The sequence below is a fragment of the Heterodontus francisci genome, chromosome 34 (assembly GCF_036365525.1).
Source record: "Heterodontus francisci isolate sHetFra1 chromosome 34, sHetFra1.hap1, whole genome shotgun sequence".
NCBI classification, from domain to species: Eukaryota; Metazoa; Chordata; class Chondrichthyes; order Heterodontiformes; family Heterodontidae; genus Heterodontus; species Heterodontus francisci.
In genome coordinates this window covers 46,009,172-46,029,151 of record NC_090404.1, presented here as the reverse complement: position 1 = coordinate 46,029,151, position 19,980 = coordinate 46,009,172, and the positions used below count along the sequence as shown (strand labels likewise).

At 43.4% G+C, this 19,980-nt stretch overlaps 1 protein-coding gene across 1 annotated transcript; it reads left to right on the top strand.

The window, feature by feature from the left end:
- The first annotated feature begins 14,160 nt into the window (after window positions 1–14,160).
- On the top strand, window positions 14,161–16,395 carry LOC137348530 (probable G-protein coupled receptor 139). Its single transcript, XM_068013833.1, has 2 exons — window positions 14,161–14,230; window positions 15,491–16,395. Exons 1-2 carry the CDS (start codon window positions 14,161–14,163, stop codon window positions 16,393–16,395), a joined length of 975 nt encoding a protein of 324 aa, XP_067869934.1.
- The last annotated feature ends 3,585 nt before the right edge of the window (window positions 16,396–19,980 follow it).

Here is a 19,980-nt window from a genome sequence, read left to right as displayed (position 1 = left end):
GAGTAGTCTCTTCCATGCCAGGCTGTCATGGCCCATTCTGGTGTTGAATCGCCAAGGTTACAATTTTGTCCATGGGAGTGGCATTTTGGATGAGTTCACGGAGATCTGTGTAGAACTTACCTTTGTCAGCCCGGCTAGTCTTCAGGGTTGGAGAGTAAACGCTGATGAGAGTTACATGCTGCTGGTCTTGGATGGGGACATGAAAGGATTGGAACGGTCAATGAGCAGTCATAAATATTTAGTGGTGATAGTCTTCTGCATTAAGAAGTCGACACTGAAGAGGCGTTGTTCATCTTGAGGTCGACGAGACCAATAGTGAGTATAGCCAGCATTCTGTTCTGTCAGTCTGCCTTGTTCCGAGAAACAGAACTCACTCAGGGCCGCTATATCAATGTCTAGTCTGGTTAGCTCATAGGTCACTAGGGCTAAGCGTCATTGTGGGTGGCTGTTGTCACCAGATTCCAGCATTGTTCTCACTTTCCAGCAGGTGTGTCTCAGAATTTATCGTCTTTTCCCAACTTTTAAAGCGAGGCTAGGAAGTTTGGCTGCAATAAAAGGTGCCCGTTGACCCAGGCAAGCCGACTGGGTGGTAGGGAAATGAACATTTGTTTAGGCCACCTTTTCTAGGCCCCATTCCAATTAAGGAGCAAGCAGTGCTGTCCTTCAAAAAAGCTGCTCGGTCGCTCAGGGTGCAACCAGGTGATGTTGTCGTCTCCAGACAATCGTCAAAATTAACGATATCCTGAGCCACTTGCATGCAGGACTGGAACTGCGGCTGCCAGTGACATCTTGCACCTGCTGTTTTTGCTCTTTTCTCATCACTACCGGACTTACTTGTTGCATTGCAGTTGTGGTGAATGTTTCCTTTCTGCCTGCTCTGTGGTGCTTTAAGGTGGAGTACAGTTTGCACTGGATTACCCCACTTTCTGCGCCTGGAGCTCATCTGCCGTGCCCCAGCAAACGAGTATGGTGGCAGTGAGGACTCCATGCCGTAGGTTTGCATCCAGAGCATCCCTCTCCTAGATGGGTTTTCAAGCAAGCCTTGAAGGCTTGCTTGCTATTCTTTCCATAACTGGTATTGCAGCAACCATAGTCCATCAACATGGTGCGGTATGCTTTTTGGTCCAGAACATGATGGTCACGAGGAAAGACATCTGCCCAGGTCGTGTCATCTTCATCGCTGTGTTTAGTTCGTCAGCCGAGATGGTGTGGCAGGGTTTGGTGCTTGGAACCAGAAGCCGGAGTTGGGCAGAGATGAGGACCAGTGCTTCCAATTAATCCTATCAATCATTATCTAGTGCATATTCTATTCTGAGCATTATCTGCTGGATGTTCCCCTACTTTAACTTTACTTAACCGCTCTGATTCATTCCCCATTCTAAGTCCGGCATTAAATCCTCCCATCTTTGAACTTCTTTTATACTGGGTTAGAAAGAAGTCCAGCAGGCAATGTAGAAACCCCACTTGCCTAACCCCATTACCCACCTTTTTGGACCAGATGATATCAATGTAGTTGACATCTCCCATGATTATTGTCCCATGTTTCTAATCATTGCTCTAATATTTCTCACTCCACGTCCATTACACTACTAGATTATCGGTAGACCACCCATATTAGTGTAATTAATCCTTTAATGTATTTTATCTTCATCCACGTGGATTCTATTTACTGCTGACCAGGTAACTTTGCCTACTGTCATTATTTTGCCTCCAATAAGTACGGATGCTCCACCTTCCCTTTTCGCTCGATATATTTCCTAAATATGTTAGACAGTGCAATTGTTAATTCCTAGCTTGAATTTCCACAACCATATCTTAGTAATCCTGACTAGATCAAGTTTCTTTCAACTTATTACATATATTTAAGTATTTATAAAATTTTGTATCATGGTGCAAAAATGAACATTGAAGTAACATACATATAAAAGATTGCACACATCACATAAACTCGCAAAATATATAAACACCACATCCATTTGTCACACTCAGTGGCTACAGTATGTGCCATCTACAAGATGCACTGCGGAAACTCGCCAAGGTTCCTTCAAGAACACCTTCCAAACTCCTGACCTCTGTAACCTAGAATAAGGTTAGCAGATGCATGGGAAATTCAACACATACAAGTTCACCTTCAAGCCAAGCATCATGCTGAATTGCAACAATATCAGCGCATCTTTAGTGTTACTGGATCAAAATCCTCAAACTCCGTCTCTATGGGTGTACCTGCATCACATGGATTGCAGTAGTTCATGAAGGCGGCTCACCATCACCTTCTCAGAGGCAAATAGGGATGGACAATAAATGTTTATCTTGCCAGAGATGCTCATATTCCATGAATGAGTAAAAGAAGTGATTCCTTCAGACATTCAGCTGCGTATTAGTTGCAAGATGACCGTTGTAATCAGATGCAAGATCAATGTTAGATCAGGATATCAGTGCAACCTCACCATTAGACCGGAGTGTCAGTTACATGTTTAGTTTAAGTCTGCGGTTTTAGCTACAAAGTCACTCTACAACAGGTATCAATTATATAGTCATTGTTAGACCAACGTATCAAGTACAAGGCAAATGTTACACACAGTATCAAGAAGTAGGTCAGTGCTAGACCAGCTTCTCAGTTAGAAAATCACTGTTACATCTTAGCATGGGTTATAAGTTGACTGTTAGACTGGGCAATTAGATGCAAGGTCACTGTTGCATTGGGATATAAGCTGTTCAACAGGCATCAGTTACAATGCTAGTATTAGACGGGGTTATCAATTACAAGGCCACTGTAAGATCGAGTTCTCAGTAACAATTTGTTTTTTAACTCTCTGATTCTTAACACCTGATGCCTCCAATACTTCTCTAACACTCTAACTAGAAACATTAGGTTTCGTTATTGTTATACAACAGTGTCCTGGCTTTGTAAACGGCAAATTCACAGCAGTAGCATGCTCCATATCAATTTTCATGCCTGCCTTTGTCATTGAAGGCTTACTGAACAGTAAAGGTATCTCACTAGAGACTACATCAGTACTGATAAAGTGGCTTACTCCAGCTACTTTACATGGAATTACTACTGTTTTCAATGACTTCAATGTGTTGTCATCTCCACACCTAAAGCTGATAATACTTTTATATGGCGAAACCTTGCATCAATCTTCGCTACCAAGTGAATCCAAATAACATAACAACCAATCAGTTTCACATACTGTCGATGTGCAAGCATTATCCAATACAGCATAGTTGAACGAATCTGCAACTTACAAATTCATCACAGGACTAAAACTCCTTGTCACTAGCACAATTCGTTCATATTCATCAGTATCTTCCTCTTCTGCCTCAGAAGTCTCTGCATCGTATGTCATGTTGAGGACTCTGCCCCTCCACTTAGGGCAGTTCATTGCATTATGATACTTTAAATCAGATCGAAAGCACCTATTAACTATTACTTGGGCACTCTTGAGATTAATTCGCCAAAGATTGCTGTTCCAATTCTGTTTTACACTGTAATATTCAAACCTGCGAGAAGTGCATTCATCCTCATTCCTCCTGTGTTTGATTCCTCCATTGTAGTTATGTTATGCCTGCTTCGAGTATCTGGGCCATTGTGAAATCCAGCAAACATTGAGTCCTACGTTCATTATGTCACCGCAGAATTCCCTGTTTGTTCGACAAGGACTACCTGGAAAGAGATGTTTTCCCAGGAATTGATTTAAGGCAGCAGACATTTGATCCAACCGGGAGCCTTTGTCCAAGAACTATGCCCAAGTCAGAACCAGGAGCCTGTCCATATGAGACCCCTAGCACAATCTTGGTTGGTGGTGAGCAACTGCTTTTATGGAATAACACCAAATAGCTGGGTTGATACATTACTGTTATGGTTTGTATGCAAATGGTTTAATGATAAGGAACAAGCGAGCAGCTGGTATTCTTGTTTTGAGTAAGGTTTAGTTTAACTAGTGATCTGTATTGATGGTTTGTAGGAATTATCAGTGCTGGTAAGGTTTTATTAATAATTCTAAGCTGTTGTAGCATTGGTGAGGTTTTTTTAACAGTAGCAAAGGGTCAACTAATGAATAAAGGAATGGCAGGGTTGCTTCAAACTTGAGAGTTCACTTCCTCTCATATGTGGGAGCTCGATGATGCTTCCCGTATCCTGGAGAACAATTTGTGCAGGAAGTGTAGTCAATTGAAGCAGGTTGAGCTCCAGGTTTTGGAACTTGAGCGGCAGCTAGCGACACTGCCAATCATTCCTAAGGATGAGAGGCATGTGGCTGGCACCTGTATAGATGCGGTCACCCAACAGCTTAAGAGTATGCATGGAGAGAGCGATTGGGTGACCACCAGTCCAAATGAATCAGGCAGGTAGTTCAGGAGACCCCTGAGTGTATCTCACTCTCCAACAGCTATTCAGTTCTGAATACTGAGGAAAGTGATGTTTCACCTGGGGAATGTAGCCAGAGCCAGGTCCATGGCACCACAGGTGGTTCAGCAGCACAGGGCATACAGGGAAGACTGGACGAGCCATAGTGATAGATAACTAAATAGTCAGTGGAACAGACAGGCGTTTCCGTGGCAGCATTCGTGAGTCCAGGATGGTGTATTGCCTCCCTGGTGCCAGGGTCAAGGATGTCACTGAGTGGCTGCAGAGCATCCTGAAGGCGAAGGGTGAAAAGAATGCAGCCGTGGTCCACATCGGCACCAACGACTTAGATAGAAAGAGGGATGTGGTCTTGCAATCCGAATATGAAGCTAGGTAAGAGATTAGCAAGCAGCACCTCAAAAGTAGTAATCTCCAGATTACTCGCAGTGCTACGCACAAGTGAGTATATAAATAGAAGGATGAATGAGTGGCTGTAAATATAGTGCAGAAGGGAGGGCTTCAGGTTTCTGGGACATTGGGACTGGCTCTGGGGGAAATAGGACCTGTAAAGAGCCTGGACTGAGTTCCTTGCGGGACATTTTGCGAGTGTTGTTAGGGAGAGTTTAAGCTATTTTGGCAGGTGAAGGGGACATGAGGACAGACTCAGCTGGGACAAAATCAGAAATGGAAATGGTAGGCAGACAATTAATGGATCAGTCTGGAAAGCAGAGTAAACGAGGGTTAGAAAATAAAGGGAAAAAATGAGTTTGGCAGTACTCAAGGGTATCTATTTCAATGCAAGGAGTGTAGAAAATAAAGTAGATGAGCTGGGGGAACAGTTAGACACGTGGCAGTATGATATCATAGTTATTAAAGAAGCATGGCTGAAGAAGGGACAGGAATAGCAGCTCAGCGTTCCAGGTTACAGGGTTTTCAGACGCAATTTTTAACAAGGAAACGATTACAGCTGTGAGGAGAGATGAGAAGTTGGAAGGTTCATCAAATGAGGCCATATGGATTGAGCTAAGGAACAAAAACGGGGAAATAACGCTGTTGGGAGTGTACTATAGACACCCAAACAGTCAGAGGGAGATAGAAGAGCATATGTCTCTGGGAACTGCAAGAACAATAGGGCAGTAATAGTAGTGGATTTTATTTACCCCAATATTTACTAGGATAGTTTTAGTGAGAAAGGAATTGAAGGAGCAGAATTCTTGAGGTGCATTCGGGAGACATTTTTTTTGCCCGGTATGTAGCAAGTCCAACAAGAAAGGGTGCAGTTTTAGACTTTGTTTTAGGAAATTAAAATGGGCAGGTGGAAGGAGTGGCAGCAGGAGAGCATTTTGGTGGTAGTGATCATAATTCAGTAGGTTTTAACATAATTATGGAAAAAGACACAGTTCGAACAGGATTTTGAATTATCAATTGGAGCAAAGCCAATTTTACATAACTGAGGAATTATTTAGCGGAAGTGGACTGGAAACAGCTACTTGAAATTAAATCAGTGTAGAACAGTGGGAGGCATTCAATGGGGATATTTTAGGCGTTCAGGGTAAACATGCTCCCACAAAGAAAATGGGTAAGGTGGCCAAATAAAGACCTCATCGATGCCAAGGGGCTGACAGTATAAGATAGGGCAGAAAAGGAAAGCTTATGCCCACGTCGAGAATTCAATACGACAGAAAGCCGAGAGGAGTATAGAAAGTGGAGGGGTGAAATCATAAAGGAAATTAGGAAAGCAAAGAGGGGGCATGAAAAAATATTGACAAGCAAAATCAAGGTGAACCCAAAGATGCATTGTCAATGCATAATAATAATAAAAGCAAAATACTGTGGATGCTGGAAATCTGAAATAAAAACAAGAAATGCTGGAAATATTCAGCAGGTCTGGCAGCATCTGTGGAGAGAGAAGCACAGTTAAGGTTTCAGGGCAGTGACCCTTCTTCAGAATTAGCAAATATGAGAAATGTAAAAGGTTATAAGCAAGTAAAGCAGGGGTGGGGCAAGAGATAACAAAGGAGAAGGTGTAAATAGGACAAGGTCACAGAATAGCTGACCAGAACGTCGTGGAGCAATGGCAAACAATATGTTGAAAGGCAAAGCATTAGTGCAGATAGGGTGTTAATAGACTGGAAATTGAACAGCCGCAAGTACAAACATGAAGAAAAACAAAAATGAAAACTGAAAAAATTATGAAAAAAAAAACATTTATCAATGCATTAAGAGGATAACTAAGGAGAGTGTAGGGCACATTAAAGACCAAAAAGGTAACCTATGTGTAGGAACTGAAGATATTGATATGGTTCTTAATGAATATTTTGCATCTGCCTTCACAAATGAAGAGGGTGATGCAGATATTATGAATAAGGAGGAAGAGTGTGAAGTATTGGATGTGATAAACATAGGGAGAGAGGACGCATTACCATCTTGAAAGTTGATAAATCACCAGAACCAGATGAAATGTATCTTAGGCTGTTAAAAGACGCAAGATAGGAAAGAGCGTCAGGTCTGACCATCATTTTCCAGTCCTCACTTGATACTGGTGTGGTGTCGGAGGTTTGGAGAATTGTTAATGTTGAGGGAGAGAAGGATAGACTGAATAATTACAGGCCAGTCAATCTAACCTCAGTAGTGGGCAAATTATTGGAATCTATTCAATTAACAATTAACAAGTTGACAAATAAACCCAATTAACACCCTACAACTGCACATAATCCAACAACTGATTCACAATTAACAAATTAGCATCCATACCGCTGTAACATTTTCCAAAGGTCAAATAGCAAATTTCCTCTAGCCCTCAACTGGTAGTAAGGGGGCAGTATTGTGATATCTGGGAGCTCCTAGTCACAACCTGAGCAAAGGCAGCCGTTATCAATATAAAATAAAAACATAAGTGCTCGAAATACTCAGCAGGTCTGGCAGCACCGATGGAGAGAGAGCAGAGTTAAAGTTCCAGGTCTGTGACCTTTCATCTGAACTGGCAAAGGTTAGAAGTGTCATAGGTTTTAAGCAACTGAAGTGGAAGTGGGGGAAGAGAACAAAAGATAAGGTGTTTGATAGGTCAGAGGGCAGGAGATATTAACTGACAAGATCATGGAGGAAAGCAAAGCATATTTGATAATGGTACAAGACGTAAGTATGGAGAGAATGAATAGTGACAGAATAATGAGCATAGAACATAGAACATAGAACATTACAGCGCAGTACAAGCCCTTCAGCCCTCGATGTTGCGCCGACCTGTGAAACCATCTGACCTACACTATTCCATTTTCATCCATATGTCTATCCAATGACCACTTAAATGCCCTTAAAGTTGGCGAGTCTACTACTGTTGCAGGCAGGGCGTTCCACGCCCCTACTACTCTCTGTGTAAAGGAACTACCTCTGACATCTGTCCTATATCTATCACCCCTCAACCTAAAGCTATGTCCCCTCGTGTTTGCCATCACCATCCGAGGAAAAAGGCTCTCACTATCCACCCTGTCCAACCCTCTGATTATCTTATATGTCTCTATTAAGTCACCTCTTCTCCTCCTTCTCTCTAACGAAAACAACCTCAAGTCCCTCAGCCTTTCCTCGTAAGACCTTCCCTCCATACCAGGCAACATCCTAGTAAATCTCCTCTGCACCTTTTCCATAGCTTCCACATCCTTCCTATAATGCGGTGACCAGAACTGCATGCAATACTCCAGGTGCGGCCGCACCAGAGTTCTGCACAGCTGCAGCATGACCTCGTGGCTCCTAAACTCGATCCCCCTACTAATAAAAGCTAACACACCATATGCCTTCTTAACAGCTCTATTAACCTGGGTGGCAACTTTCAGGGATTTATGTATCTGGACACCAAGATCTCTCTGCTCATCTACACTACCAAGAATCTTCCCATTAGCCCAGTATTCTGCAATCCTGTTACTCCTTCCAAAGTGAATCACCTCACACTTTTCCGCATTAAACTCCATTTGCCATCTCTCAGCCCAGCTCTGCAGCCTATCTATGTCCCACTGTAACCTACAACATCCTTTGGCACTATCCACAACTCCAACGACATTCGTGTCATCCGCAAATTTACTAACCCACCCTTCTACACCCTCATCCAGGTCATTTATAAAAATGACAAACAGCAGTGGCCCCAAAACAGATCCTTGCGGTACACCACTAGAAACTATACTCCAGGATGAACATTTACCATCAACCACCACCCTCTGTCTTCTTTCAGCTAGCCAATTTCTGATCCAAAGCTCTAAATCACCTTCAATCCCATACTTCTGTATTTTCTGCAATAGCCTACCGTAGGGAACTTTATCAAACGCCTTACTGAAAGCCATATAGACCACATCCACGGCTTTACCCTCATCCACCTGTTTGGTCACCTTGTCAAAAAACTCAATAAGGTTTGTGAGGCACGACCTACCCTTCAGAAAAACCGTGCTGACTATCTCTAATGAACTTATTCTTTTCAAGATGATTATAAATCCTATCTCTTATAACCTTTTCCAACATTTTACCACAACCGAAGTAAGGCTCACAGGTCTATAATTACCAGGGCTGTCTCTACTCCCCTTCTTGAACAAGGGGACAATATTTGCTATCCTCCAGTCTTCCGGCACTATTCCTGTCGACATTGACGACATAAAAATCAAGGACAAAGGCTCTGCAATCTCCTCCCTGGCTTCCCAGAGATTGCTAGGATAAATCCCATCTGGCCCAGGAGACTTATCTACTTTCACACTTTCCAAAATTGCTAACACCTCCTCCTTGTGAACCTCAATCCCATCTAGCCTAGTAGTCTGTATCTCAGTATTCTCCTCGACAACATTTTCTTTCTCCACTGCAAATACTGACGAAAAGTATTCATTTAACACTTCCCCTATCTCCTCCGATTCCACACACAACTTCCCACTACTATCCTTGATTGGCCCTAACCTATCTCTAGTCATTCTTTTATTCCTGATATACCGATAGAAAGCCTTAGGGTTTTCTTTGATCCTATCCGCCAATGACTTCTCGTGTCCTCTCCTTGCTCTTCTTATCTCTCCCTTCAGATCCTTCCTGGCTAGCTTGTAACTCTCAAGCGCACCAACTGAGCCTTCACGTCTCATCCTAACATAAGCCTACTTCTTCCTCTTGACAAGCTCTTCAACTTCTTTAGTAAACCACGGCTCCCTCGCTCAACAACTTCCTCCCTGCCTGACAGGTACATACTTATCAAGGACACGCAGTAGCTGCTCCTTGAATAAGCTCCACATTTCGATTGTGCCCATCCCCTGCAGTTTCCTTCCCCATCCTACGCATCCTAAATCTTGCCTAATCGCATCATAATTTCCTTTCCCCCAGCTATAATTCTTGCCCTGCTGTATATGCCTGTCCCTGCCCATCGCTAAGGTTAACCTAACCGAATTGTGATCACTATCACCAAAGTGCTCAACAACTTCTAAATCTAACACCTGACCGGGTTCATTACCCAGTACCAAATCCAATGTGGCATCGCCCCTGGTTGGCCTGTCTACATACTGTGTCAGAAAACGCTCCTGCACACACTGGACAAAAACAGACCCATCTAAAGTACTCGAACTATAGTATTTCCAGTCAATATTTGGAAAGTTAAAGTCCCCCATAACCGCTACCCTGTTACTCTCGCTCCTGTCAAGAATCATCTTTGCTATCCTTTCCTCTACATCTCTGGAACTATTTGGAGGTCTATGGAAAACTCCCAACAGGGTGACCTCTCCTCTCCTGTTTCTAACCTCGGCCCAGACTACCTCAGTAGACGAGTCCTCAAACGTCCTTTCGGCCGCTGTAATACTTTCCTTGATTAACAATGCCACACCACCCCCCCCCCCCCCTCTTTTACCATCTTCTCTGTTCTTAGTGAAACATCTAAATCCCGGAACCCGCAACATCCATTCCTGTTCTACCCATGTCTCTGAAATGGCCACAACATCGAGATCCCATGTACCAACCCATGCTGCAAGCTCACCCACCTTATTCCGGATGCTCCTGGCGTTGAAGTAGACACATTTTAAACCAAGCTTTTGCTTGCCAGTGCCCTCTTGTGTCCTTATAACCTTATCCCTGACCTCACTACTCTCAACATCCTGCACACTGGAACTACAATTTAGGTTCCCATCCCCCGGCTGAATTAGTTTAAACCCCCCCGAAGAGCACTAGCAAATCTCCCCCCCAGGATATTGGTACCCCTCTGGTTCAGGTGAAGACCATCCTGTTTGTAGAGGTCCCACCTACCCCAGAAAGAGCCCCAATTATCCAGGAAACCAAAACCCTCCCTCCTACACCATCCCTGCAGCCACGTGTTCAACTCCTCTCTCTCTCTATTCCTCACTTCGCTAGCACGTGGCACGGGCAACAACCCAGAGATAGCAACTCTGTTTGTTCTCGCTCTAAGCTTCCACCCTAGCTCCCTGAATTTCTGTCTTAAATCCCCATCTGTCTTCCTACCTATGTCGTTGGTGCCTATGTGGACCACGACTTGGGGCTGCTCCCCCTCCCCCTTGAGGATCCCAAAAACAAGATCCGAGACATCACGTACCCTGGCACCTGGGAGGCAACACACCAACCGTAAGTCTCTCTCGTTCCCACAAAACCTCCTGTCTGTTCCCCTAACTATGGAGTCCCCAATGACTAATGCTCTGCTCCTCTTACCCCTTCCCTTCTGAGCAACAGGGAAGACTCTGCGCCAGAGACATGTATCCCATTGCCTCCCCCTGGTAAATCGTCTCCCCCAACTGTATCCAAAACGGTATACCTGTTGTTGAGGGAAACGGCCACAGGGGATCCCTGCACTGCCTGCTGGTTCCCTCTCCTTCCCCTGACGGTAACCCATCTACCTTCTTCTTTTGCCTGAGGTGTGACTGCCTCCCGATAACTCCTCTCAATAATCCCCTCCGCCTCCGAATGATCCGAAGTTCCTCCAGCTCCAGCTCCAGTTCCCTAACGCGGTCCTCGAGGAGCTGGAGCTGGGTGCACTTCCCGCAGATGCAGTCAGCAGGGACACCCTTGGCGACCCTTACCTCCCACATTCTGCAGGAGGAACATTCAACTGCCTTAACCTCCATTCCCACTATTCTAAATTCCCAAGTTTTTTACCAATCACACGATAAAACAAGAAGAGAAATACAAAAAGCCTAACCTTACCTACACACAACCGTGTCCATTTTTTTGGTAAGAGGAGGAGGGCGAGTGGGGGACACTACAATGCCTGTGCTCCTGGAAAAGCCAGCAGTCCCTGCTCCACCGAAACTCCCGATGAAATTGTCTTCCCAGCTGTTCACTCCTCGCTCGCAATGCCTGTGCTCCTGGAAAAGCTGCAGCTCTAGCCAAAAGCACAACTATGAAAAAGAATCAAGTTTTAGCAGGAACATGGATAAAACAAATTCAAAAACAAAATAAAATACCGTAGTCATTAAAAAGGACCAGTAATGCTCTCAAATTCATGAAATACATTTTCATTCCAGAAGACTGTAGAGTGCCTAATCACAAAATGAGGTGCTGCTCCTCGAGCTGGCGTTAATGTTTACCAGAACACTGCACTAGGCCAAGGACAGAAATTTGGGCATGGGAGCTGGGTGGTGAAATCAAATGGCAAGAAACTGGAAGCTGGGGGTTATGCTTGCGGCCTGAGGAGATGTTCCACAAAACGATCATCCAATCGGCGTTTGCTCACCCAATGTAGAGGAGACCACATTGTGAGCAGCGAATACAGTATAATAAATTGAAAGAAATGCAATTAAATCGCTGCTTCACCTGAAAGGAGTGTTTGGGAGCTTGGATGGTGAGTGGAGAGAGCAAGTAAAAGGCCAGGTATTACACTACCGGCGACTGAGTGGGAAGGTGCAGTGGGAAGCAGATGAGGTGACGGGTAATGGAGGAGTGGAGCAGGCTGTCGTGGAGGGAACAATCCTTTCAGGATGCTGACATGGGAGGGAAGGGGAAGATGAGTTTGGTAGTGGCATCACGCTGGACGTGGCGAAAATGATGGAGGATGATCATTTGGATGTGTAGGCTGGTGGGGTGGAAAGTGACGGCAAGGGGAACCTGGTCGTGCTTCTGGGAGGAAGGGGGAGGGGTGAAGGAAATGAGTCAGACACAGTTGAGGGCCTTGTCAACCACAGCAGGTGGGAGGAGCGTTTGGAATCCTCGTTTGAGGCAAGAAGAAGGCTTATCTGAAGCGCCGTTGTAGAATTTTGCATCAGTAGAACAGATGTGTTGGAGATGGACAAATTGGGAGAATGGAATGGAATCCTTACAGGAAGCAGGTGTGAGGAAGTGTAGTTGCGGTAGCTGTGGGAGTCAGTGGACTTACAATGAATATTGTTGGACAGTCTATCCCCAGAGATGGAGACAAGGAAGTCGAGGAAGGGAAACGAAGTGTCAGAGATGGACTATGTAAAGGTGAGAGAAGAGTGGAAATTAGAAGCAAAGTTGACAAAGTTTTCCACTTCGGGGCGAGATCAGGAAACAACGCCAATGGAGTCATCAGTGTATCTGACTTATGATCCTCAAACCTAATACCAGGTCAGGAGGAAAGGCACAACTCTAACTGTCCCAAATGATAGCGGTGCGTGCCCTGCATCTATGAGGAGCTAACTTTTCTGCTGATGACTCATACGAAGGTTGCTTGTTTAAATACCAAACCTGTTACATCTTTTACCAAAACATAGTTTTGAAACTCCTACAGTTCCCCAGACACAAGCTTTTGCTTTGAAAGAGATTCCAAATGTGATTGCCTGGGAAGTGTATGGGGAACCTGGGACTGTGGTTGTTGAATTGACAGAGAGGAATCACTAGACATTTAATACTAATGTACAGTTAGTAGCAGCAGTGTATAGACACAGCTTTACTCCAGCTTACTGCCCTCCTCTCCAACATAAGGTGCCAGGTGATGAAGGAGTGTTTTGGCTTTTCACACGGATGACAACTCCTCATCTATAAGTCTATGCACATTGTAAAGACTTGGGAGTGGGTGGGGTGTGTGTCGGGTGAATAATGAAGGAGTCATTTCAGTATAATTCTTTCTTCAGCCCACACCCGCACATGCGACACTGCTTAGCAAAGAGTCACAATCGAGAGAAAAGAGCCTAAGCTTTACTGATGTGCTGCACGTTGAGAAATGCTTTTTAGAACTGTAGCACCTAACTGATTAGCCACAGGTCTGAGGGTGCTTTGTTTACTTGTTCATAGCATCCCCTCTCACTCCATAAACTATCTGCTGCCCTCTAATTATTTACCACAGACGAAGGATGTTCTTTGGAAGTATAGCGCTGTCTACTATTCCCTAAGTGATTTACAGCACGGCAAGAGATGTTCTGTTTAATTTTAGCGTCCCTTACAGTGCGCTGACCCATTTATTGCAGGAAAAGGGATGCTCGTTTCAATTGCAGCGCCTCCTACTAGTCTCTGCCTGATTTGCTGCTGGGCTTGAGTCACTGTGACCAATTATACACCCTCTACCACCCTCACTCATTGGGATGAATTAACTCCCCTTTAACCAGGGATTGAACCCGGCATCTCTCTGGTGTGTGTGGTTGTGTAGCCCCATGAAAAGTGCGATGGATCTATTCATTTTATCTTCATTAAAATGTTATTCCCTTTTAATTTTGTTTAATATTTATTGAAATGTATTCTTGAAGCGGACTACTCCAATTCATTTCTTTAAATTACTTCAACTAACATTAAGATGATGCAATTCCATTGTCTCAACAGGGATTTACATTTGCTATAAATAAGGGATCATTGGAACTATACACAGCCTATGCTGCAGCTGCTGTCTTCAGTAGATCGTTTCTCAGAGAATGCACGCTCCAGGAAAAAATCCAGTGTTTGCCGTATACTATCCTTTTCTTGCTGCAGTTGGTGTCACAGGTGATGTCTTAAAGCAAATTTACATTGTTGTTTAATGATATTATGCTCTGGGTATCTGAGTTTTCACCAGATTTTCCTTATGCTGTATCCCATACTTTCTTTCATAGCTGCTTTAATGCAATGAGTTCTGATGCACCATCATCTGCCTGATATATTAACGTTGGTTCTCTTTTCACAGATGTGGAGCACTTCTATCTGGCCAAGGATATCCAGGACCAGAACGACCTCTAGAATTGAACAGATCGATTTGGACAAAATGTCCAACGTTAACTCTGTTTCTCCCCATATCTGCGTGAACTGCCAGTAGTTTCCAGCATGTTCTATTTTAAATTCAAACCTTCTGCATACAAAGTATTTTGCTTTTGTATCAATTCAATCAACACCTTTTATTCACTTTCCTTCCCAGTTTAGAATTAGATTAGAATCATCTTTCCAAAACAAAATATTTACGATATTTTTCACCATGAGCAATGACTTCTTGTCCCTAACCTCTCACATTGCCTTCAGGTTGTAACTGTCAATTGTAGAACTCATACCCTTATAGTTTTAGATGAAACTAGGTGTGAGTAATGATAGAAGGTTAAAAGAAATATTGCGAGAACCAATTGGACAACAATGCTTTTGAAATGATGTTTCCATTTTTTATCATAAGCCACATCCAACTTGCACTAACTGGCCGCAGTTTCCAGCCACTTTGCATCAGTAAATGTATTTGTATCGATAAGACACTGCTTCAGACATACTACCTGTGGAGAGAGTTCCAGACATCCTGTCTACAGACAGTTGTCCATCAATTCTGTGCACAGAGAGGGTTGCAGGCTGCTGCAGCTGATGGACGAATGTCCAGACCTGCTTTGTTTCGAGTCCTATTAAAATGTATTGCTCACCATTGTTTTGAACTGATTGAATTGCTGAGCTGATTTAACGAATGAATGATCAACTTGTGATTTTAACCATACGGTGCAGGGATATTCTGAGTTAGCGAATTACTGACAATCTCTGAATGACCCTGCACCTACGATTGCATGTTCTGTTCTCCGTGTTATGATTCTCATTCATTGCTTCAGTCCACCAGTGCTCCTTTGCATTCGCTGTTCCTGTTTCATTTCCTGAAACAGCATTCGCTTCCTAATAGATGAACATATACCAAAAGGTAGCCCATACCCATCACGCAGTTAAGTATCAAAGATTGTTAACCTGAAAAACGTCGCATAAAAATGATTTGCAATTGTCCTATTTATATCATTCTCTACCTTACAGCTAACTTGATGGCAATTGTGATCCTGTCCCGAGGAAGGTGTGGTCTCTCTAGATGTATCACTCGGTACCTGGTGTCCATGGCGGTGTCGGATCTCCTGGTTATTATCACAGCGGTGATTTTAAACCGGATCAGTGGAATGTTTTTCCCGTTTAGTCTGTTGTCCACAACTCCAGCTTGTTCTATAATCTGTGTCCTAATTTATGCAGCCAGGGATAGTTCTGTCTGGTTAACAGTGGCTTTCACCTTTGATCGATTTGTGGCCATTTGTTGTCAGAAACTGAAGACCAAATATTGCACTGAGAAAACGGCAGATTTGGCTATAGGAACGGTTTGTGCTCTTAGCTGTTTGAAAAATATCCCCTCGTATCTCATTTACGAACCTATGTTCATAATTAACAACGTCCCATGGTTGTGCAATATCAAAATGACCTATTATACTTCTGCTGGATGGGCAGTATATGACTGGCTTGGCAGGATTTCAGCTCCGTGTGTCCCGTTTCTCCTGATGTTACTGCTCAATGTTCTGACCGTTAGACACATTCTAGCTGCCAGTAGAGGCCGCAGGAGACTCCGGGCTGAAAGCAAGGAAAAGACTCAGATCGACCCAGAGTTGGAGAGCCGGAGAAAGTCCATTGTTTTACTCTTCACCATCTCGGGCAGTTTCATCCTGTTGTGGACAACATATGTTGTAAATTTCTTGTATGCCCGTGCTACCAACAATTATTTCTCAGGTACCAATTTCAGTGATCCCAAGTTCATTCTTCAAGAAACTGGTAATAGTCTTCAGCTTTTGAGTTGTTGCACCAACACGTTTATTTATGCAGTGACCCAGAGAAAATTCAGACTGGAGCTAAGGAATGTGCTGAAATGGCCACTGAGTCTCATTGAAAAATTAAATAAGTAATTAAAATGTTACATTGAGCAGTAATTCGACATTATCCCACTTATACCTCAATGTGAGTTTAGTGAGGAGTAGTGAACTGCACCTCCTCCTCTCACAGGTCTTGTAACAGCCTGTTGATTGGATCAAAACTCAACTTGGTCTGTCCCCTACTCCACTGACACATTCTCCTAATTTTAAAAACTAATTTTATACACGCCCCTTGCATATCTCTTAAGATCCATTTTCTTCACCTTTCGCCCACGATGGTTGCCAAGTTATTAACTGAGATACGTTCACTGCTTTCCTCGTTTAGCTTTGGCACCGAACGTTTATCATCTTATATGATTCTCCATTTCGCACTATCATGCCCTCTCCTCTAATTGCACAGCCCTCGTTTTCTCTCTTAGCATATCCCAGCACATAAACCCGCTTTCCCATAGTCGCAGGCTGTCTCCCAGCCTTCCCATCTCATGCCTTTGCTTTACTCGTATATTCTCTGACACATAAAATATCATGAAATGCTGGAACCACTCAACAGGTCTAGCAGCATCTGTGGAAAGAGAAGCAGTTAACGTTTCGGGTCAGTGACCCTTCATCGGAACTCCGATGAAGTGTCACTGACCCGAAACGTTAACTCTGCTTCTCTTTCTACAGATGCTGCCAGACCTGCTGAGTGGTTCCAGCATTTCTTGTTTTTATTTCAGATTTCCAGCTTCCGCAGTATTTTGCTTTTATTACATAAAATTTCATATTTGTTGCTTCCTTAAGTCTGTCAAACGACAGATCACGATTCCCATTTCCAGCCTAAATTTCTTATTTTGCTGGAAAACAGTCTCCACCAAGGTACTTTCAACGTCGCTTTAATTTCACAGGTGTCTATCCCTCGACCCTCCATGATATTTCTGTAGCTACCACTATTGTCAACTACACCTTTGCCGACCTTGTTCCCAGGGGAAAAAAAAATCTTAATTACTCTGACGATTAGCCCTGGTGCAGCCATCCATCACCACTCCCTCATGACTCGGGTTTATGTTGTACAATATTGGCCTAGCCTCTGCCAAAATTGCTCACTATCCCAGGATAACCTAAAAATGGACACATTTCCCCAAATTTCCCTTCTAAGTAACAACTGTCTTCTTGAAACCCATTCTCCTCTCCACTCCACTTTCAATTGAATAACAAGTTGAGGAGCTCAAGGTCTTCATTTTCAATACGATTGAGACGATGAGACAGCCGCCTGTATCGCCTTCCTAACGGTTCCCTAGGTCAGAAAACCAAACTTTCATGAAATCTCCCCTTTCTTAGCCGAAAACGTCTGCTTTGTCTAGTTTCTCGCGCATTCTATCTACACTTATGTCGTCCAACTGCACATTTTCCCCATGAGACCCACTTTCTGCTCGCCTGACCTGTTCTTACCAAACTACCAGAGAGTTCTAATGGCTTGCTTTCCACAGGGACTGTCCCCCTCCCACAAATCTGCAATTAGCATCCACTTTTCAAATAATTCACGTATGTGCCTCAGGAAAATATTGCTGCTGTTGCTGCAGCCTCACTTCTCTCTCCAAAGTCATTAAACGTGTTTTTGCCTCCCAAATCCTGCTCGTTTTCCCCGCATCTCCGTGCTTTAACTTATCCAATCCGTATCGTGACTCTGCAAGAGCACGAAAGTTCTTTATCAAATTCACAAATTAATTCATATGTGACTGTGATGGTGGTAATCTATTCTCCTCAACCTTACAATTCTAGAAACTTACAGAAGATTATGAGGCCTTTCTCATGCTGGCATTTTCTGAAAGCAGTCATGCGAAATCATTCCCTTCCACCTACCACCACCACCCCCATCCCCCCACCCCCCGCCCCCCACTCCTCTAATGCACTTTCTACCTATAATCCGGTGCAATTCCCCTCCTCAACTAATATCCAACTTACTGTTAAATTCATTTATGGAATCAGCTTCCACCACCTTTTCACATAAAGTCGTGCGGATTTAGGTGGTTTGTCACCTGCATTTTTGCAGACACCTGAAAACATGTGTGACTGATAGTTGATATTAGACTGAGTACTTCTACCAAAGGGCCTTCACACTTCTCAGTATGGCACAATGGGAATGTCCGAGATTGGTGAAATCATACACACCTTCTCCCAAAATAATAAGCATCGTCACATTGTAAAGGTGCTCTCCAATGCTGCATAATAACTGTCCAAGCCTGGGAACCTCAGAGCTAACTTCCGCTAGACGACTGAGCTTTGATGAAATCTACATGTTCTCGTGTTTTGTTACCTGATTAGCAATTCAACAGCTTCATTTGACTTTGATTTAATTAAACTGAAAAATAGCTTCAAAGAAAGAAGCTGTCCTGTGTTGTCAGACAGCTAATTCTTACTAGCAAGCGAAGATAATATTTGCTATTAAACTTATTGAACGTGTACCATGTCAATAAACTCTCTTCAGTGACGAAACGCAAGATTTATTGCTTATCAACCAGCTCTCACTTGGAAAACACAATAGTTATGGCAAGTAGACCAGCACTCACTGACAAAATACATCATTTACTGTCAATAGACCTGTTCCCACTTACTGAACACATTGCTAATACACCAGTTCTCACTGGCTGAAGTTATTGTTTTATTGTCAATAAACTAACTCACTCTTACTAAACACACAATTATTAATAATAAATAAACTGACAAAAATATATCATTCATTGCAAAAAAAATCTTTGTCAAGAATTGGCAAGGCATCATCCCGAGCTACCACGAGAATTGGATGAATGGTGCTGGTGTGGCAAAGTTTATTTGGAGCGACCTGTGCTACTAGGCTACGTTAAAACAATTCACTTGCACTTAATTCTAGCAAGAGCAATGTAAAAGGACTAAAATTTCAGACTCAGTTAAAAAAATTATCACTGTAAACGGGGGTTAATCTGGACCTGAGCAGAATGTAGACTGAATGTTCAGCGTGCAGTCGGTTCTTCAGTTCCAATTCTCTGAAATATTTAATTGCTGCTTTTACAGCCCATTGTTCTCCCATGACCTCCAACAATAAAGATTCTGGACTACACAGGAATATCAGCGCAAGGAAGAAAGCAGGAACATAACAGATAGAAAACAATATACTGCAAAATAAACTAAGAACTGCTTGAAAATAAACTTCAGAGATCTTCATGTTTCATATTTTGTAATTTAACGTGAACAGGTTTGTTGTGATTTGAGTTGCTTATTCTCTACACATCCACAAGTTTAATACCCAAACATAATGTTGATAAAATGTCCCTCTTGCATTTCTATTGCGTCTTTATCACAGTGAGACGTTGCAAGGTACTTCACGGAAGGTTAAGTAAACCATGACCGGAGACAGACAGAGCAGGAGATAAAAAAGCACGGCCCAAGAAGTGGAGGTTTAAAAAGCTTGCCAACTCTCAAATTCTGAGACGGAGAGTGAGAAGCACAGCCTGAGGCGTGGAGGTTTGAAAAGCGTGCCAAATATGAGTCAAAGACAGAGAGAGAGGAGCACAGCCTGAGGAGCGGAGGTTTAAAAAGCGTACCAAATCACAGAGTCAGAGATAGAGACGGAGAGAAGAGAACAGCCTGAGGAGCGGAGGTTTA